The 21,027-nt window shown below is 43.6% G+C and overlaps 1 protein-coding gene across 1 annotated transcript in view; it reads right to left on the reverse strand.

The window, feature by feature from the left end:
* Positions 1 to 21,027, reverse strand: part of dync1i1a (dynein cytoplasmic 1 intermediate chain 1a) — a 92,865-nt gene that overhangs the window by 2,900 nt on the left and 68,938 nt on the right. Inside the window, exon 16 of the mRNA XM_080442956.1 lies at positions 16,583 to 16,723. Coding sequence (XP_080299082.1) covers positions 16,583 to 16,723 — 141 coding nt within the window. The remainder of the gene's footprint in view (positions 1 to 16,582; positions 16,724 to 21,027) is intronic.

Below are 21,027 nucleotides of genomic sequence, written 5' to 3' on the forward strand. Positions count from 1 at the left end.
ATCTTGTCCAAAACTGTTACTTTCCAGGAAATGGGAAAAAAAAGAAGCTGTGTTCCAATGGATCTGATGTAGTTATTATTTAGTCACAAGTTCTGCATTGGCTAATATTTATTACACCCAGACAGACTTTCCACTTTAAGTTTCAAACTGTTTTAAATAGCAGATCTGAGTTCTAATTCTTCAGTGAAGTGTGTGCAAGAGAAGTGATTTATTAGGAATCATGGTGGTGCAGTGGTTAAGCTACAGAACTTGTATAGTATGTACTGCGTGAGTGGCATGTTCAAATTCACCTTTTGTAAGATCTTACTCTGCGTGTAGATCTGATAATGTTAAGTAATTACCACATCTTTCTCTCAGGTGTCTGTGGTGTGGTGTTTTGTAACCAGAAGGTTAATGGTTCAAACCCAGGGCTGAGGTTTTTTTCCCCAAGTTTGTGCCTGGCTCCATTTCTTCATTGAACTTCGTGCAAGAGAGCTGACTTAACAGGAACCATGGTGGTACAGTGGTTAAGAAGAGAGTTTTAAAGTTGGTTCAAATCCACCTTTTGTAAGCTCTTCACTCTCACAACATAGATCTGATAATTGGTTGTCACAACCATCTTCCATGTGATGGTGGTGCAGGGGAAAAGTCAGTGCTTTGGAACCACAAGGTTGAAGGTTGATGGTTCAAATCCAGGGATGTTTTTTTTCCAGATTAAAGATTAAATCGATTAGTGACTTGAAAATGTCATGATGAATTTTCATGGTCACAAGGTACTTTGGTCATTTAAAAATAAAAATAAATACCATATATATAATATAATAAATAATATATATAAATGGCAATTAAATAACTAAAAAACACAATGATATAAATAAAAAATTCAATGAATTAAATAAATACATGTATTTATTTCATTATCTTTTTCATTTCATTGTATCTTTTATTCATTTATTTTTTGTATTTATTTCATTGTTTTTTTTATTTCATGCTATCTTTTCATTAGGATAATGGTTTGACATCACAGTCTGTCAATCAACACAAACGGGGCGGGACCATATGGCAGGACCTATTTGCTGATTGGGTAGTCCCTCTCGAATACTTTGGTCTGTCTGTAAGCATATGGAGCCTATGGCCAGCTCTGCCATTTTTAAATCCCACTGAATGTCACTAGTGTTTTTCTCTGTAGGTAAAGTACTGTAGGCCTAGTAAAATCGATTTACGAATTAAACGTTATTTGAATGGGAATGGGTTAACACATTGAATGCCAATCGCGTAGATCTACGCGAACCTATTTAAAGCCGCAGCGTGCCAGTCGCGTAGATCTACGCGAACCGCCGATTCCCATGTTAATCGCCCAAGGTGCACTTTCCGATTTTTTTTGATCCATTTCCGTTTCCGGTTTTCGGTCGGAAACGGAATTATTCGGGTTCCGGTTTTTTCGATCGTATCCGCTTCCTGTCTGGGATCCTGTTTAAAACTCGATTTTCTCTGGTTGTTGTTTTTCTCCTCGCTGATCACTGTTTAGCGTGTATCGGCTGTAGCTTCAAGATGGCGGCTCGCATTTGGAAACTGTTTTCGCTGGACGTTTCTCACGGATCCGCTGTGTGTTTAGAACCAAATGAACGCGCACTTTTAACTTATTTAGCGAGGTCTGTGGCGACATGATAAAAACAAAAAAACAACAATAAAACGCTGGCACTGGTGAGTACATTATGAGATTAAACTCTGGCATGGAATGTGTTAAGGGATGTGGTGTTTACTTTAGATCAGATAGTGGACCACCCGCGGACCCCCGTGGACGCCCCACAAAGCATACGCTGGAGGTCCACGATGACCTCCCTCACAAAAATGATACTTATTTCATTTAATAATGTGCCCCTCATCCCAAGCTGATCTCCCGCATGGCTCAGTACTTGTGAAGGGAGTGGCTGAGAGATGGTGTAGCGGTTTGAAGATCAGACTCTCAGCATGGAGATACCATGTTCAAATCCCAGTCATTCTATGGTTCATTGCTTTTCAACTTTACTAACTGAAGGCTGACATATAAACACTTCAAGAGTACGAAGAGACATACGATGGGAGTGCCTGAGAGATGGTGTAGCGTTCTAAAGGTCAGACTCTCAGCATGGAGATGCCATGTTCAAATCCCAGTCATTCTATGATTCATTGCTTTTCAACTTTACTAACAGAAGGCTGACATATAAACACTTCAAGAGTACCAAGAGACATCTACTGAGAGTCAGTGAGAGATGGAGTAGAGGTATAGGGATCAGACTCAAAGCAAAGAGGTTCCATGTTCAAATCCCAGTCGTCCCATACTTCAATGTTGTAGTACTTTGAAATCTTCAAGGCCAAAATACAAAAAAGCAAGTCAAAACCACGAAGAGACATGTGAAGGCAGTGGCTGAGAGATCAGATGGTCTTGTGGTCTAAAGGTCGGACTCTCAGCACAGAGGTTCCATGATCAAATACCAGTCGTCCCATACTTCAAAGTTGTAGTACTTTGACATTTTCAAGGCTAAAATACAAAAAAGCAAGCCAAAAGCACAAAGAGACAATTGCAGGGAGTGGATGAGAGATGGGGTAGTGGTCTAAGGGTTGGACTCTTGGCCCAGAGGTTCTATGATCAAATCCCAGTCGTCCCATATTGTACTTCAAAGTTGTAGTACCTTGAAGTTTTCAAGGCCAAAATACAAAAAAGCAAGTCAAAAGCACAAAGAGAAATGTGAAGAGTGTGGCTGAGAGATGGGGTAGTGGTCTAAATGTCAGATTTACAGCATAGCGGTTCCATGTTCAAAGACAGTTTGCAGGTTCAAGTCCCATGCCATCAACGTACTGGAGGACCATCGGGGGGACTGCGTCCCTCCCCTGTTTCCTGATAGTTAAAGGTGGGGGGTTATGTCTGAAAGGACTCTGCCCAGCTAAGGTTTTACAGAAAGACACTCCAACTCATTCAGTGCCATCGAGGTCCTCCATGTGCCTCAAAGGCTCCGAGTGCCTCTGATATGTTTTCTGTGTTTTTGGCGTTTTCAGTGCTTTCAGTGTTTATCCACCAGATGGCCCTGTTCGCAAACCAGCGATACGAGTCCTTCAAGGCAGCAAAACCATTTGATCCCCAAAAAACACCCTGCTGAGCTTCTACGGAAGGGGAGTATAATCAGCCAAATGAGTTCACAAGACCTAAAATGTCTTTCTGTAAAACCTTAGCTGGGCAGAGTTCTTTCAGACATAACCCCCCACCTTTAACTATCAGGAAACAGGGGAGGGACGCAGTCCCCCCGATGGTCCTCCAGTACATTGATGGCATGGGACTTGAACCTGCGAACTGTCTGTAGCAGAGGCAACCGATCAAGCACACCACACCACTGCGCCAACACACCTTTGGGCCCTCAGCAGGTGTCTCTTCGTGCTTTTGACTTGCTTTTTTGTATTTTGGCCTTGAAAATTTTAAAGTACTACAACTTTGTAGTATGGGACGACTGGGATTTGAACATGGAACCGCTGTGCTGAAAGTCCAATCTTTAGACCACTACCCCATCTCACAGCCACACCATTCCCATTTCTCTATGTGCTTTTGACTTGCTTTTTTGTATTTTGGTCTTGAAAATGTCAAAGTTCTACAATTTTGAAGTATGGGACAACTGGGATTTGGACATGGAACCTCTGGGCTGAGAGTCTGACTTTTAGACCACTACCCCATCACATGTCTCTTTGTGATTTTGACTTGCTTTTTGGCCTTGAAAATTTCAAAGTACTACAACTTTGAAGTATGGGATGACTGGGATTTGAACATGGAACCTCTATGCTGAGAGTCCAACCTTCAGACCACTACACCATCTCCCAGTCACTCCCTTCACATGTCTCTTCGTGGTTTTGACTTGCTTTTTTGTATTTTGGCCTTGAAAATTTCAAAGTAGTTTGAAGTATGGGACGACTGGGATTTGAACATGGTACCTCTGTGTTGAGAGTCTGATCACTATCCCACTACAGCATCTCTCACTGACTAACAGCAGATGTCTCTTAATACTGTTGAAGTGTTCTTTTATATGTCAGCCTTCAGTTTGTAAAGTTGAAAAGCAATGAACCATAGAAGGGATGGGATTTGAACATGGAATCTCTGTGCTGAGAGGCCGACCTTTAGACCACTGCACCATCTCTCAGCACTGCCTTCACATGTATCTTCGTGCTTTTGACTTGCTGTTTTGTATTTTGGCCTTGAAAAATGTCTCAGCCACTCCCATAATATGTCTCTTCGTACTCTTGAAGTGTTTATATGTCAGCCTTCAGTTAGTAAAGTTGAAAAGCAATGAACCATAGAATGCCTGGGATTTGAACATGGCATCTCCATGTTGAGAGTCTGATCTTCAGACCGCTACACCATCTCTCAGCCACTCCCATCTTATGTCTCTTCGTATTCTGGAAGTGTTTATATGTCAGCCTTCAGTTAGTAAAGTTGAAAAGCAATGAACCATAGAATGCCTGGGATTTGAACATGGCATCTCTATGCTGAGAGTCTGATCTTTAGACCGCTACACCATCTCTCAGCCACTCCCATCATATGTCTCTTTGTACTCTTGAAGTGTTTATATGTCAGCCTTCAGTTAGTAAAGTTGAAATACGTCAGCATATAGAGCTTCATCATGTAACTTTACTATTCTAACCCGAATTTGTCTTTTAGTGCTTTTTAGTTACTGTATTACGGGGCCAGAGCTCAGCTCTGGACCTGTTTTAAGATTGGCAGTATTCTGTTTCTGCCACTTTTCGCAGTTCTGGCTGAACCGTGCATATGCTTTTTACGAAACTCAACCATATGATAGATGGTCATGAAAAACTATCAAGAAATAAATCTCACAATCTTTCGTCAAAAGGTGGCGCTATAGCACTCAATTGAAAATGCCAACTTTGAACAGGTACAACTCATGCCCTGTTTGACCTACAGCCATGAAACTTTGATACACACATGCGTCTACTCATGATGAACAACTTTCACACTCTGACTTTTGACCTCTGACCTTTAGATCTCCCACCATTTTGAATTATATGAAAAACATATCCTCCTGGGATTTTTGAGTAATCTGCACGAAACTGTTTACACATGAACTTTGGACCTATGCCGACTCAACGATGCAGCGGATTTTCCATAAGTGAAAAAATTAAGCTTTAATGAGCCAATGAATATTGCAGTTTTATGACAATTATTCATCTGCCCCTAACACATACATGCAGACTCACATTTATTTTAAACTTTGCGGTAATGTAGATGGTCATTCCAAATATCACCGAAACCAATCTTACTCCAATTGGTCAAAGGGGGGCGCTATAGCGATTTCTTTTAAATGCTAACTTTAAACAGGCAAAAGTCATGCCTCGTTTGGCCGACAGCCATTAAACCTGCTTACACATGTGCCTTGACTCATGAGGAACACATCTATCACGTTGACCAGTAAGCTCCGCCCTTAGATTGTCCGCAATTTTGAGCAGTTTGAAAAACACTTAAACCCAGGATTTTTCAGCTATTTGCGTGAAACTATGGCGTCTCTCTTTTTCACATTTTCTGTCTGTTGGTCCAATGGCTTCTTGCTTAAACGTGTGCCTCACAACCTGAGGGTCGCCAGTTCAAGCTTCACTTCACTTGGTGGAGACTTCATTTAAAGTGCATTGCAAACAACAAGACTGTATTAATGAATACATATGCAATCGATAAAGATAACATGAAATGCTTATCTGAGAAGGTATGTTTTTGCAATGTACTGTATGACATACTTCATTCTGAAAATAGCCGATCTACAATCTGAAAACTTTTCAGATAGCAACGTGTTTCTGAGCTTGTAGATCGGCTGCTTTCGCTGGTTCACTTTTATCTTCAACAGACAACCTCAGCCTGGACAAAGCTATAGCATTATAGGTAGTGTTGCAGCCTGTCAATCCGAACGTTGAGGGTTCGAGTCCTGTAAATGGCAATAGGTTGAGATGTCCAATCAACCCATTCTGCTTCCATCTCTCTCTCTTCAATCTATTATGTTTCCATGTCTGTCTCTCTCTCTCTCTTCAATCTATTCTGTTTCCATGTCTCTCTCTTCAATCTATTCCGTTTCCATGTCTCTCTCTCTTGAGGGGCGGCCATAGCTGAGTGGTTAGTGAGCCCGCCTAGGGAGCCAGAGGCCCTAGTTGCCCCAGGTACGATTCCAGGCCAGGCCAGCAAATGCGTCGATGAAATGACATTTGTCCCGCACCAAGACTCTTAACCCCTAATTGCTCACAGGCCCTCATTGGAAACAAGACCGCAAGGACTTTCATGAACGGACCTGTTAAAGGAATTATCTATTAATCTCTCTCTCTCTCTCTGTGGGTGAGAGGTGGTATTGAAAAAAATATGACCTTAAGCTCAGTTTTCTATGGCTTATTGTGCATATTACTTATAGTTTTGTCTCTCTTTTAATGTATGACATACTTCATTGTGAAAATAGCCGATCTACAATCTCACAACTTTTCAGATAGCAACGTTTTGTGAGCTTGTAGATCGGCCACTTTCACTAGTTTTCCTTCCGAGGAGACACAAAAATGCCTTTATTGGTAAATGGTTTGTGAACCAGTGATCTAGAGTAGTTCGGGACACAGAGGCCTGGTTCAAAATGGACGGAAATACTTATAAATATCAACAGACACTATCAGGGAGGCCATATATCTTGCTCAATGAGAAGAAAGGCAGTCTTGGAGTCCGTAGGTCGCTGGTTCGATCCCTGTCCGCGACAATGTATTGAGGTGATCATGATTTGGCAGTCTTGGGTTTACACATAGTGTTTCTTGAGGATAGGCTTAGACGTTGTTTTACTGAGGTTAGGGTTAGTGAGGGTTTAAAATGATCATTTGTTAATTGCATGGTCTTCTTTCTCTCAAGTTCATTCTTCTATGTTTCTATGGCTTATTGTGCATATTACTTATCATTGCTTCTTTCTTTTTTCTTTCTGCATTCCCTGGCCCCGCTTATCGCTGCTTGCAGCTATATTTTTTTTAAAGTTTAGCTGGCAAAACTTGACAATTGAAAATCTCTGCTGAAAGACTGAGTATTACTACACCATTACTCAGTACTTTTGAAGTTTATAATTTCACATTCAACTACAGTAGGTCTGGGACTTGAACATGGAAACCCAGTGCTGAGAGTTTGAGCATTAGTCCACTACACCATCACATGTTTAATGTATAGATGTAGTCTTCTAGTGCTTTAAAAGTGTTCTTTTGGACTGACCAGCAAAGCCCAGCTTCCCAGCTTGGCTTTGCTGGTCATTCCAGCCAGCCAGCTAGTGCCTTTACACAACTGTTGTTCTTTAAATCTAAATATTTTGCTTGAAGAATTCTGTCACTATAGTGAAAACGTGTTGTTTTTAATGTCAATAATTAAAGTAGCTATTCTTCTTCATACATTTTTTTTTTCCAAAGTGATATACTGTAGTAGCAGTGACTGAGACAACAGACTGAAAAACAATGCTGTATAACTGAATGCGTGTGAGCGTGCATGCGCATCCGCAACTGGTTGCGGCCCACATCAAGTCACCTTTTGACCAATGTGGCCCGCACCCCAAAATGAGTTCAAAGGTATCATGACATTCATTTTCACTTTTTTTATTTTCAATGTTTTATTTGGGGTTTTATGACCTCAATTACACCCAAAAAACCTGAACTTAGAACATTCAGTGGATTTTCTGTGGTCTGGGGTTTTCTGAATAATTAGGCTGAAAAGTAATCTGAGCTTGGCCCTTCGACAGTGAGGTCACAGTCGAATAATCCCGCCCACTCTCCTCCTCGCCCCTCCCCTCCCCTATCCTTTCCTTTGGGGGGGGCGGAGCAGAGGCGATGATTGACAGGCAAAATCCCTCACCAGCGACACCCGCAGGCAAAGATTTCTTTTTTCATTGCAGTTGAAAAGGCTTTAGAAATGTGAGAGAAAAACACCTGCCATGGATCACTGGAATGGAATTTTCACTTAAAACTTTTTGTACACTTTTGAAGGACCAGGACAAAGACTTTGAATGTGGTGTAAAAGTGAATGTCATTAAACCTTTCAACACCCCTGCTATACAGGGTATCTGCACATTTCTGTGACAGACTATACATTAAAATGGTCAAACATTGGCAAAATTGTAAAATACATTTTTGGAGATTATTCCTTCAGATTCTGTCCAAAAAACACGCAAATTGGTAGACTGTATCTCCATAGTCATGTGATTCTGATGGATCTGTCCGAATATTTCATATTCCATCCTATTTGGCTTAAAGTGCTTCCAAAGTTTGCAGGATTGGTCAGTTTTGAACAAAATGCCTCAAAACACGAACGCAGTGTGCAATTTCCCTGAAATTTTGCATGCAGATTCCCACTAGGCCGAGGAAGAAATGCCCCCCTTTTCACATTACATTGGCCTGTTATAGCGCCACCAGTAGGTCTAATTTAGCAAAACACATTTTTGGAACAAAATGCCTCAAATCATGAATGCAGTGTCCGATGGAAAGGCCTAAGAAGAAAAACCACCCTTTTCACATTGGCCTATTATAGCGCCACCAGGAGGCCACAATAACCTACCTGACCTGGCGGAGACTGTGCTCCGAGGAGCACTTTTTCTAGTCTCGTAGTGTAATGCCACCTTAAGGGCCCCTACACAGTGCCCGACATTTGAAATGGTCGGCGAGTGAACAGATCGTTAAGCATTTCACATTGCAAAAGTTTCTCTCTTGAAATTGGGCTAAATATATCGTTGTGATTCTCGCACGATTGATTGGTCAGCGACAGGGGTTCACTGATTGCAAGATATTTCACCACGATGTGATCCCGACGCAATACATACATTTGTTTTTATTCCAAACATCTCACGAAAACGTGAAAGGCTCCCGTGATATATGCGTGTGACCGAGACAGGGCGCTAATGATTGACATTAAATAATTCTCAATTTCTCTGTATTTCTCTCTCTCTCCCTCTCTGAAACAAACGTTTCAAAAGTCAACCAGGGTGCAATTCAGATCAGAAGCAGTGTTGCCGTGTCCGCTTATTATAAGCGAGTTGCTTGTAAAAAATATTGGTGGTTGCGTTTCTTTTTAGCTTATTTCCAAAGTGTAGTTGCTTATTTGGCTTTATTTCTTAATGCTGTTGTTTTTTTCTTTGAAAATAGCTGCGACGCGTTGTGAGCTTGTAGATCGGCCATTTTATTTGTATATAGGTTTAAAGTGCTCATGCAGCCTACAGTCCCTTTTGTTGGGCTTGTATTCATAGACCTGGTTGCTTATTTCTCTCGCAAAACCTGGCAATACTGTTCAGAGATACATACGTGCGTCACACACACACACACACACACACACACACACACACACACACACACACACACACACACACACACACACACACACACACACACACACACACACACACACACACACACAGACACAGACACACACAGACACACACACACACAGACACACACACACACACACACACACACACATTACATTACATTACAGTCATTTAGCAGACGCTTTTTTCCAAAGCGACTTACAATAAGTGCATTCAACATAGAACAAAACTACTAATCACCAGAAGTCTTAAGTGCATTTCCTGCAAAAACATGCAACCAAGAGTATACCAAGCGCTAAGGTAAAAGTGCAATATATCAGCTACCTACTTTCTTAAATAGATGAGACAAAATAGCAAAATCAAATGAGCACGAGCTAAAACAAATAAGTGTATCGACTAAACAAGATCCAATAAAACAATACAAAAACAAAACCAGAGTTCGTACAACTACTTAACAACAAGTAGGCCAGGCAAAGAGGAAGGGTAGTGTTTCCTGAAGAGGTGGGTTTTCAGCCTGCGGCGAAAGATGGGCAGTGACTCTGCTGTCCTGACATCAGTGGGAAGTTCATTCCACCACTGTGGGGCCAGAACAGAAAAAAGTTGTGACCGTGTCGATCGACCAGAAGGACCCTTGAGTGACGAGGCAATCAGTCGCCCCGAGGTGGCAGACCGAAGTGGTCGGGCAGGGGTGTAGGCATCGACCATAGCCCGGAGGTAAGAAGGAGCTGTTCCTTTCACTGCCCTATAGGCTAGCACCAGGGTTTTAAACTGAATGCGAGCCGCTACGGGGAGCCAGTGCAGAGAACGGAGAAGGATAGTTGTGTGGGAGAACTTGGGGCGGTTGAACACCAGACGAGCCGCAGCTTTCTGAACAAGCTCCAGAGGTCTGATGGCTGATGCCGGAGCACCAGCAAGGAGGGAGTTGCAGTAGTCCAGGCGGGAGATGACAAGAGCCTGGATGAGCACCTGGGCTGCCTTCTCCGTGAGGAAGGGGCGCATCCTCCTGATGTTGTAGAGGAGGAATCTGCAGGACTGTGTCACTGATGCGATGTTAGCCGAGAACGACAGTTGATCGTCCAAGGTCACACCCAGATTCTTCGCAGTCCGAGTTGACGTCACCACAGCATTATCAATGGTGATGGCCATGTCTCGGTGCGGACAGCCCTTCCCCGGGAGGAACATCAGCTCGGTCTTGTCCAGGTTGAGCTTCAGGTGGTTCGTCGACATCCACTCCGAGATGTCAGCCAGACAAGCAGCAATGCGTGCCTCCACTTGTGTGTCAGAGGGGGGGAATGAGAGGATCAGCTGGGTGTCATCGGCATAGCAGTGGTAGGAAAAGCCATGGGAGTGGATGACAGCACCAAGAGATGTAGTGTAGAGAGAGAAAAGAAGAGGACCCAGAACTTAGCCTTGGGGAACCCCAGTAGTGAGCCTGTGTGGTTCTGACACAGACCCTCTCAGCATCACCTGGTAGGAGCGACCCGTCAGGTAGGATGCAAACAGGGAGAGTGCAGAGCCTGAGACACCCATCCCCTCTAGGGTGGAGAGGAGGATCTGATGGTTCACACACACACACACACACACACACACACACACACACACACACACACACACACACACACACACACACACACACACACACACACACACACACACACACACACACACACACAGCTCTCTCTCTGTCTGCAAGCCCTATTCCTCTCTAATATTAAACAGCCCCATGGTCGAGCAGGCTCGCTCACTCTATCAATCTGTTTTATCATGTTTAACTTATTACAAGACTGGACTGTCTGGACGGTAATATTGCGGTTCTATGCGGGAGGACTAGCCACGGTGCGTGGCTGTAATGTGCTCTCATTGGCTGTAGCGTGCACTAGATCGGGGCCGATAGCCCCAAATATCCAACAAGTTTGAATTCTAAAAGTTGTCGGGAACACCTCGCCGACCGTACTTTATCGGAGTGTTTCTTCTCGGAGTACCTTACACATTGCGCGATCAACACCTCGCCGAGGAACGCCCGATCTTGACTCAAATCGGTGGTTTTGTCGGCGATCACCAAAAAAGCTCCCCGACAGACAAATCGGGTCAAATATCGTACAGTGTGTAGGGGTCTTCAGAGACATCTGCTCAGAGTGACTGAGTGATGGTGTAGTGGTCTAATGATCAAACACTCAGCACAGAGATTCCATGTTCAAATCCCAGGTCTCCTAGTTAAATGCTGGAGTACTTTTTGTACTCAACAAAAAAAAATCAATGTGCCTTTAATTATTTTGGGGAATCACGTTCATGCAATGTCAATGCACAATGTTTCTTAAGTCTGGGTAGCTCAGTCGGAAGAGCTCTTGACTCTGAACAACAAGGTCATTTGATCAAATCCTGGAAATGACAAATCAGCATGTGAGCAATCTGGCTCCCTGGGGTCTAGTGCTGTAACAGGGATAAACTCCTGTGTTCTTGGCTGACAATAAGCCCACTTGTAAAGTGCATGAGCCAAATGCCTTTAATTCATTTGGGGGAATGACCCATCAGGTTAATGAAATATCAATGTCAAATCTTTGTGTCCTTGGGTTGCTCAGTTGGAAGAGCTCTTGACTTCAGACCACAAGGTCATGGGATCGAATTCTAGCACAGGAAACTCAGCATCTGACTCCCATGGGTCTTTTTTCTCCTTTAAATGGCCATTGCCATTGACAATGCATTGGGCGCTTAAAGTTAAATATTTCAAGAACTACACATTATTTCAAAGTAAAAATCTCAAGCATGCATGTCCACAGTAAGGTGGAATTTTAAGATTGTGAATCTAGTTTATACGTTAAAGTATGAAGGAACAGCGAGCTGCCAAAGTTTTCAGATGTATGTTTTAAAAGTTAAATATCTCAATAACTACAAAACATTTCAAAGTAAAAAGTTCAATCATGTGTGTCCACAGTAAGCTGAATTATAAAAAGTGTGAATGGAGTTTCTAGGTGAAAGTGTGAAAGTGTTTTTTTAGGTGCCAAAATCTTCCATTGACCTCCTTTATAATTTTCTGAACTTTTAAAGGAGTATATTTCTAAAACCATGAAACATTTCAAATAATCGTTTTCAGGCAAACATGTCCATAGTAAGTATGAACATTTTAAAGTATGAATGGGGTTTCTAGGCGTAAGTATGTAGGACTAGTAGCCTGCCAAAGTTTGTACTTTTTTCCTTTAAATATCCATTGCCAAAAATCGGCCATTGACAATGCATTGGGCACTTAAAGTTACATATTTCAAAAACTACACATTATTTCAAGGTAAGAATCTCAAGCATGCATGTCCACAGTAAGGTGGAATCTTTGAACTATGAATGGAGTTTCTAGGTGAAAGTGTTTTTTTGAGGTCCCAAAATCTTCAATTGAATTGAATTTATTTCATTGCAGTATTTAATTAACATTTTTGAACCTATGGACTTGATGAAATAGCTAAAAGTGGCATCTAGAAATATATAAACGTTGAAATGAAAAGTCACAATGAAAAAAAAAACTAATGCAATAAATAAATACATTTATTTATTTAATAATTTTTTTAATTTATATCATTGCAGGTTTTATTTTTATTTCATTGTAGATTTTATTTATTTCATTGTGGTAGTTATTTATTTATTTATGGACCTATGGACTTCCATAGTATACCCTATAGCAACCACTCCCAGCAACATGCTAACAGTCATTATGAGATGGTCATTAGATGGTGATGATCCGGCGCGCTCTTTTGTCAACAGCCACCACAGCGCACCTTGTAATGTCTCGTGTCTGAACTGCCGCCATAAATTGTTCCTGTCATGTAGAGGTTGAGTTTGACACATGTCAGCAGTGGAGACAGAGGCCTTGGCATCACGTCTCCTAATGCACAGCTTCAGCGCTGACCACAGGCTGACTGTCATTAGTCTGCTAGCTTCCACTGCTCCGCCCGACTGGAACAGAACTGAGCAACCTAAATTGGCTCTGTGTGTGTGTGTGTGTGTGTGTGTGTGTGTGTGTGTGTGCGCGTGTGTGTGCGCGTGCGTGTGCGTGTGCGAGTGTGTGTGTGCGTGTATGTGTGTGTGTGTGTGAAATGAGAACCAGGCGTACTGCAGTGCCATTATGAGTGTGTGTTTTTAATACGACAGTAACAATGGAAGGCTGTTGCAATTAGATTGACTGTGCGTGTGTCTGTGTCTCTCTGTCTAAGCAAATGTTTCTTATAAAACACATTGTTAGCAGAGTTAGGCCATCAATAATGAACTCATCCAAGGCCTGTTGTTGTGGGAAGCATGCTAAACGTATCATCTATGCTCCTACTGTACTGGACCGAATACAGTCATTAGTAACGGGTTCAACGGCTGAGTGCTAGGACTGGACAGCTGCGAGGAGAGAGGAGGAGAGGAGACATGCAGAGAGGTGAAGGGAGCACAGAGGCCAGGTTAACCCATTCAATCCGGGGACGCATCTACAAATGTCTTCTAAATCCTGTTGCTATATCAGTGGTGCTCAAACTTCTTCATGTCAAGGACCCCCATAAATTATATGTATTTGGCCCCCCATCTGAGAATAGTTTGTTCCAGGGACCCCCCAGAAGCAAAGATTTGAGTCACAAATGTTCCCTTTAAAAATATGTATATTCATAGACTTGCACAAATTTTCAAGATTTTTCAGAAATGGCAGATCTACAAGCTCATAGCGTGGCACTCGGTGCCGCGCTTATGAGCTTGTATACCTGCTATTTTTGAATAGCCAAAGTATAAAATAAAAGGTTATAGCTAAAATCTAAAATGACACAGATGCGTTCCCGAATTGAATGGATTAAGAGGAAAGAAGGTAAACAGAGAAGGGATTAGATGGAACATATAATATAACAAGACAACAGAAACATCTCACCCCGCAGTGCCACCAAGGGGTGAGACAGCAACGTTGACAAAATGTTATCCTAAAGTCTCGCTGGTCCAAGGGACGAGCCAAAAATAACGAGATATGAATGTGATGAATACATATAAATTCCATGACAGTTGTATAACATTCATAGGACAGGGTCGCAAGAACAGAGCATAAAGCAGCGAATGAGATGAGAGGAAGAGAGAATAAGTTGAAGAGGGTCTTTAAGGTGGCATATTAAGGTTGAAGGGGCCATGGACACTGTATCCATGGAAACAAAGAGACAATTCTTTCATCCCTAGTTTTACCCGCCCGCACGCACGCACGCACGCACGCACGCACGCACGCACGCTAACACACACACACACGCACGCACGCACGCACGCACACACACACACACACAAAGACACAAATAGACAGAAATAAGAACCCGTGCTTACATTCTGTATAGGAAATTCCATATCATTTGGTGGAAGATGCTAACGCTGACTGTGGTACACCATCGGTGAGCTGTATCACTATAGTGCTTGCCAACGTTTCGTCACCATGGGGGGCGTGGCATAGTAGCTGCAGACATACTTGTGGGGGGCAATGTTAAGTCAACCTGTTTATACCCCACTAAGATGTCCGCCGCTACCAAATGACACTTGTTGACGCCCCCTTCAGGATTTTTGGCACGCACTATAGGTCTGGGTAGGCTCCATTGATTTCTCAATATTCAGTTAACCACAGATATTACAGTATGTGGACCGGTTCTCATATTTGAATGCTCAACGCCCCCTCACCTGCCAACCAGTTAGCTAATTCCGTTGAAAATACGTCATTTTTGTTGTACAATGCAGCCGTGGGACAAAATTGGTGTCAGCGCTAGCGATGAATTGAGTACAAAGGACCCCAATGGAAACAAGCCATAGGCTTTCTTCGGTTAAAAATCCTCTTAGCAGACCTTGTATTGAACTGTACTTTCCTGTGCTTTTTTTTGCAAACTGCCAATAAAGTATTCAATCAATCAATCAATCAATCAATCAATCAATCAATCAATCAAGCAAGTTAAGAGATGAACGACTTGTGACTTTGTGTTTCATGAGGCAATACTGTAAAAGATTGTGATTCTTTACATTCAAGATGGAAATATCCAACCAGCGTAGAATCTCTGAGGTCACCACCCCTTCATTATCGGTGTAATATGCCAACAAGATCAAAGGAGGTTTCCCAGACTCTGGATGCAGTCCAGAGTTGGCGTTGGCCAGGCTAGGAAGAAGCAGCATGTGGGGGACACCGCACACGAGCCAGATTTGAGCTTATGGCTGGTGCCTGATGTTTTAACCACATTAACTAGCCGCGCCACCAGGCCATCCCCAAACATGCTATGGATTCTTAATAGGTATGCTCTTTTCAAGAAGAATAAAAATAAGCCTCGCATCTCTTTTAAGTCACTGTTCTATTACGCCCTCTGTTTTCCTTGAACTTGAAGAGAATGTAAAAACGTTGACTCATTGCGCGTCAGCCTTAGATGTACCGTGCAGCTCAGAGAAAAAAAAATGTCACTTTCACTTTAAAGTTTCCCAACTTTCAACGTGTTGGGAAACTTGTCCCCTGGACTGAAATCAAATTTTTTCAACTTATTTTTATCTCAAGCATGGGACTGTGGACTGAGGGTTGGGGCTCTGGGTTCGTGGTCTCCTGCACATCTGTGTTCTCCGATGACTGAGAGGAGGAGGAGGAGGAGGAGGAGGAGGAGGAGGAGGAGGAGGAGGAATGAATGTGTGTTGTTGGCTGAATGTTGGAGGGAGGCTGCTGGCTGGAACGATTGGTGGGACGGCTGGGTGGGAGCCGGGGTTAAGAGATGTCACCCCCACTTGATTTAGAGCACAGGCTGTGGGAAACGCCCACGCGGATGCACTACTGACTGTTTGTGTGTGTGTGGTGTGTGTGTGTGTGTGTGTGTGTGTGTGTGAGAGTGTGTGTGGAGGGATGGGAGTGGAGGATAGGGGACAGGGGCTTTGAGGGAGGGAGGGAATGTTCGGATGTTTGGTTGTGCGGTTCGGGCTGAACAGCACGCCCTGAGGACACCACACACACACCACACACGCATGCACGCACGCACGCATACTGTACAAGCACGCACACAATCTCATGCATATATGCACGCACACACACGCACGCACTCACTCACTCACTCACTCACTCACTCACTCACTCACTCACTCACTCACTCACTCACTCACTCACTCACTCACTCACTCACTCACTCACTCACTCACTCACTCACTCACTCACTCACACACTTGCATCTTACTCACTAAATGACACACCTTCATCCACACACATATGCACCAACAGCCGTTCTACCCAATGTCTGACCAAGCTACGCATATACACCTACCTCAGTGTCATTGTTTAGGTTCCAGAGGTCCAGGCGCCCCATGCCGTCCACGGCAGCAAAGAGTGCGGGGTGCACCGGGGACCACATGACATCGTAGACATAGTCTGCGTTGTCCTCAAAGGAGTACAGAGGCTTGTTTTGCTGAAAGGCAAACAAACACAGAGAGAGAGAGAAAGAGAGAGAGACAGATGGGAAACTTGAGTGGACAAGAAGATAAACTAGGAAAGTCCATTGATGGCATACATACACAGTAAATCCTGAGAGCTTATTATTATTATGTCCCCCTGCTCACCTACGATCAAATCCTATGAGCAGAGGTGCAGAAAGACGTCCTTCTGCCTCCACTGTCTCTCTCTGTCAGCTTTCTATTTCTATCTGAATAAAGACATTTCTTCAAAAAGGCAGGATGGGGGCTGGACTGCCCACTCTCTATTTTAAAACAATAAAGAGACTCAGTGTGTTTGTATTATGAGGCCGAGGGGTATTATGAGGCCGAAGGGGGAGGGAGGCAGAGGGAGCGAGAGAACAAGAGACCAAGGTAGAGAGAAACAAACGCTGCGCAAGTATACAGTACAGGACCGCAGAGATAGACTGACGGGAGAGAGAGAGAGAGAGAGAGAGAGAGAGAGAGAGAGAGAGAGAGAGAGAGAGAGAGAGAGAGAGAGAGAGAGAGAGAGAGAGAGAGAGAGCAAAAGAGAGAGCAAGAGAGAGAGAGAGAGAGAGAGAGAGAGGGAGGAAAGGAGTGAGGGAGTGTGTTGGTTTCAGACAGAGTGGCGCTGCCTCAGCCCTGGGGCCCGTCTGGGCTGAGAGCCTAATTAAAAAGCCTTGCGCGTTCACACAGCGCCATAAAATCACTGCGAGAGATGAAAGAGAGACACAGCCCCTCCACAAGGTGTACTGTAACCTCAACACAACAGCTGTCTGAGAGAGAGAGAGAGAGAGAGAGAGAGAGAGAGAGAGAGAGAGAGAGAGAGAGAGAGAGAGAGAGATGGAGGAATAGGAGGGACAACAACGAGAGGAGGGGACTGAAATGTGTGTGTGTGTGTGTGTGTGTGTGTGTGTGTGTGTGTGTGTGTGTGTGTGTGTGTGTGTGTGTGTGTGTGTGTGTGTGTGTGTGTGTGTGTGTGTGTGTGTGTGTGTGCGCGCTGCGCGCGTGTGCGTGTGTGTGTGTGTGTGTTTGCGGAAGAAGGACAATCCTCCAGTCCCAGGCTGTCGTTAGGATTCCAAAGGCTTACTAACTGCATTCCTGACAGGTAGAGCAGGGGTGTGGGACGATAGGAGACAGGTAGGCTGGGACAGCGAGGGAGGAATGCAGTCTGTCTCCAACCTCCACCTCCACCTCTCTCTCTCTCTTAATTTTTTTAAAGATCACTGATCCTCCCTTGCTTCCAGTCAACAGTCTGTAAAGACAAGACGACTCAAGACTAAAGTCTTTCGTCTAGACTCACAAATGTATATGCATGCACATGTGCACACCTGTGTGCATGTGCAGCACGCACGCAATGAAGCACACATTCTTGATTGCATGGATGTCCATACACAAATACGCACAAAGGCGTGCATACATGTACACACATAAGGAACACAGTTGTCTCACACACATACACACAAAAGTGCACACTCGCACTCTAACAGATGCAGAGCACACTGTACATTTCTGTAAGTTAATTTAACTGTAAATGGACCCTTATGGGACCATGCTAATATAATGCGTGAAATACATCTGCAGTTCACGTATCTCGAGAACCGTCCGACTTCAAACTCGGCGTGCACATTGCGGACGATCCGAGGGACTGCCGTGCTCAGCATGGAGTCCGGTTGTCCAGAACCGCCAATCCGACCGATATGCCCATTTATAGGCATGAAGAAGATCCAGTTGTCCAACACTGGATAATGGTAATGGCATCATAGACTGGGCTGGACTCCATATATGGCCATAAAAGGGACACAGACAGACAGACAGACAGACAGAGTACAACGGGTATTGCATAACCGGGTTGGGCATGCATTTCCAACTTGCATCGTTCCTGACTTGCATCGTACCCGAGTTGGCCACCGGTCTAGTTTGGTTAAATTTGTACACTTTGTACACTCTAGGTTTGGTGATGTTCTATATTGTCTGAATCTTTGATTGATTGATTGAAAAATGTATACTTTTGTCTAAAAGGTCCGACCAAAAAAGTCCTTGCGGACTTGTTTCCGTTGGGGTCCTTGAATTAATTTCATAGACATATATAGTAGCAACCAAACAGTTCAAAAATCAACATAAAAATACAGAGCAAAGTCAAATCAACTTTATATACGTTCGTTTATGTGCTACAAGAGTGACTTAGAGAGCTGTTTCACCATATAATGTAAGTCAATGAGGAGCATATTTAGAATTATCCATTTCTAATCAATGGAGCAATTGTTTTTGATTTCTTGTCCACCTTTGGAGTTACATCATGGCAAGGTAACTACACAACCCAAAACTCTACCAAAGTGGTCTTGCCCTTTAACAGCCTTAAAAGTGAACACGTCATCAGTCAAATTGGATAAATCAACAGCTCTTTGCGTCTTTTCCTAAGTGTTTCAAATGTATCCAACTACTATTTTACAGCAGTATCTTCAGTATCTAATCTACCAGTCTCTAAACTGGAGTGATTTTGGTAAATAATCTACAGCAAACAAGTCTTAAAAGTAATCTGAAAATTAAGTTTAATCCTTGTTGGCGCCACACGAGGCGACTCCTAATCTCTATCTTCCATGTCCTATGAAGCCAGAGAGCTTCCAGCAGGTTACGACTGGAGTTCTATTGCTTAATTTATACTCCGCCGTATGATGCGACGCATTGTGAGCTTGTAGATCTGCTATTTGTACAATTGTACAATGAAGTATGAATCAGGCTTATCAGTGACACAAATGAAGATGATATGATATCCTCGTGCGTAGGTTGGTTTATTAATAGAAATGTCTTCCAGTGAAATTATCTATCGCTACATGTACCTGGCCCTTTGAAACAGTGTGCATACTGTATAGAAGATAACCCCTATCCCCTAAATTCTACCTCAATACAATGAATACAATTCAATGCTGTTTTCTTTCATAGAACCAATTGGTTTCGAATAGAACCATGAGGGATCATTAGAGGAAGCCATATACAGTAAAATGGCTCCATATGAAACATTTCTAGTGACCATACTGTGTGAATTCATTAAATGAATTATAGAGCCATTTTTCAGAGCCATACACAGTATTAAGAGTGTGGCTGCACTGTCTAGTCTACAAATCTCATGCTAGTTTTCAAACTTGACATCAGATTTAGCAACGGAACAGTGGACGAGAAGCTGAGAAGTTGACTATAAATTGAAAAGTGTTATAGAACACCACACGGTGCCATAACGTCACGCCAGGACAGGAACGCCATCGTGGAAAGATGAGATCAGAGGGCTTGCTTTGTCGATCAAATCAGTACAGAGAGACCCTCGTCTTAACATCATCAGCTCTCATCATCACCAATCAACCCAACTGTGAATCGACAGACGTCTTTAATGGAGTACGTTTCTATGAGAGGGGAAAAAAAATCAAGGGCCTGCAGCTCCATCCAATCACTCAGTAGACAACATTTTTGGGGTCAAGAGAGCGAGACGGTTCAAGTTATGCACAATCATAACCCCATTCCAGGCTGGCGCGACATCCTCAGACTCTGGCCCGACTCGAAATGTTTTCACAAACCACAATATTTGCACTGCTGGGTGTAAAAACATAAGAGAGCGTTCGCACCCTGGCCTTTATTGAACTGTGGGGGAAAGAAATAGAAGGTGTGTGTGCGTGTGCGTGTGCGTGTGTGTTTCTTGTCTGGTCTTTGTGAGAACCTTTAGTGGGCCCTCATCTTCCAAGGGCTCTTTTAGGGTTAGGGGTGTTAAGGTACTCAGCACATGTACTCTGTAGTGATGGTTAAGGTTAGGGAATTAATGTTCCTTGCATGTGTTGCACATCTTTGTGTGTGTGTGTGTGTGACGTGTGTGTGTGTGTGTGTGTGTGTGTGTGTGTGTGTGTGTGTGTGTGTGTGTGTGTGTGTGTGTGTGTGTGTGTGTGTGTGTGTGTGTGTGTGTGTGTGTGTGTGTGTGTGCGTGCGGGGGTGACTGAGATGGCAGTGATTGGCGGGTTGCAGGTCAACCTCAGGGGATTTTTAGGTAAGCAAAGAGAGGCTGGTGAGGTGTACGTGGTGCATGTGTGATGTTTCTGTGCACAGACACACACACACACACACACACACACACACACACACACACACACACACACACACACACACACACACACACACACACACACACACACACACACACACACACACACACACACACACACACACGCGCGCACACACGCACACACGCACACACACACGTGGGACAGGCAGACAGGCACACATTCCTGTGGTACTGCTCAAAGGAAAGGGAATTCCC

This window comes from Gymnoscopelus braueri, assembly GCF_963280865.1.
Source record: "Gymnoscopelus braueri genome assembly, chromosome: 11".
Lineage (NCBI taxonomy): Eukaryota > Metazoa > Chordata > Actinopteri > Myctophiformes > Myctophidae > Gymnoscopelus > Gymnoscopelus braueri.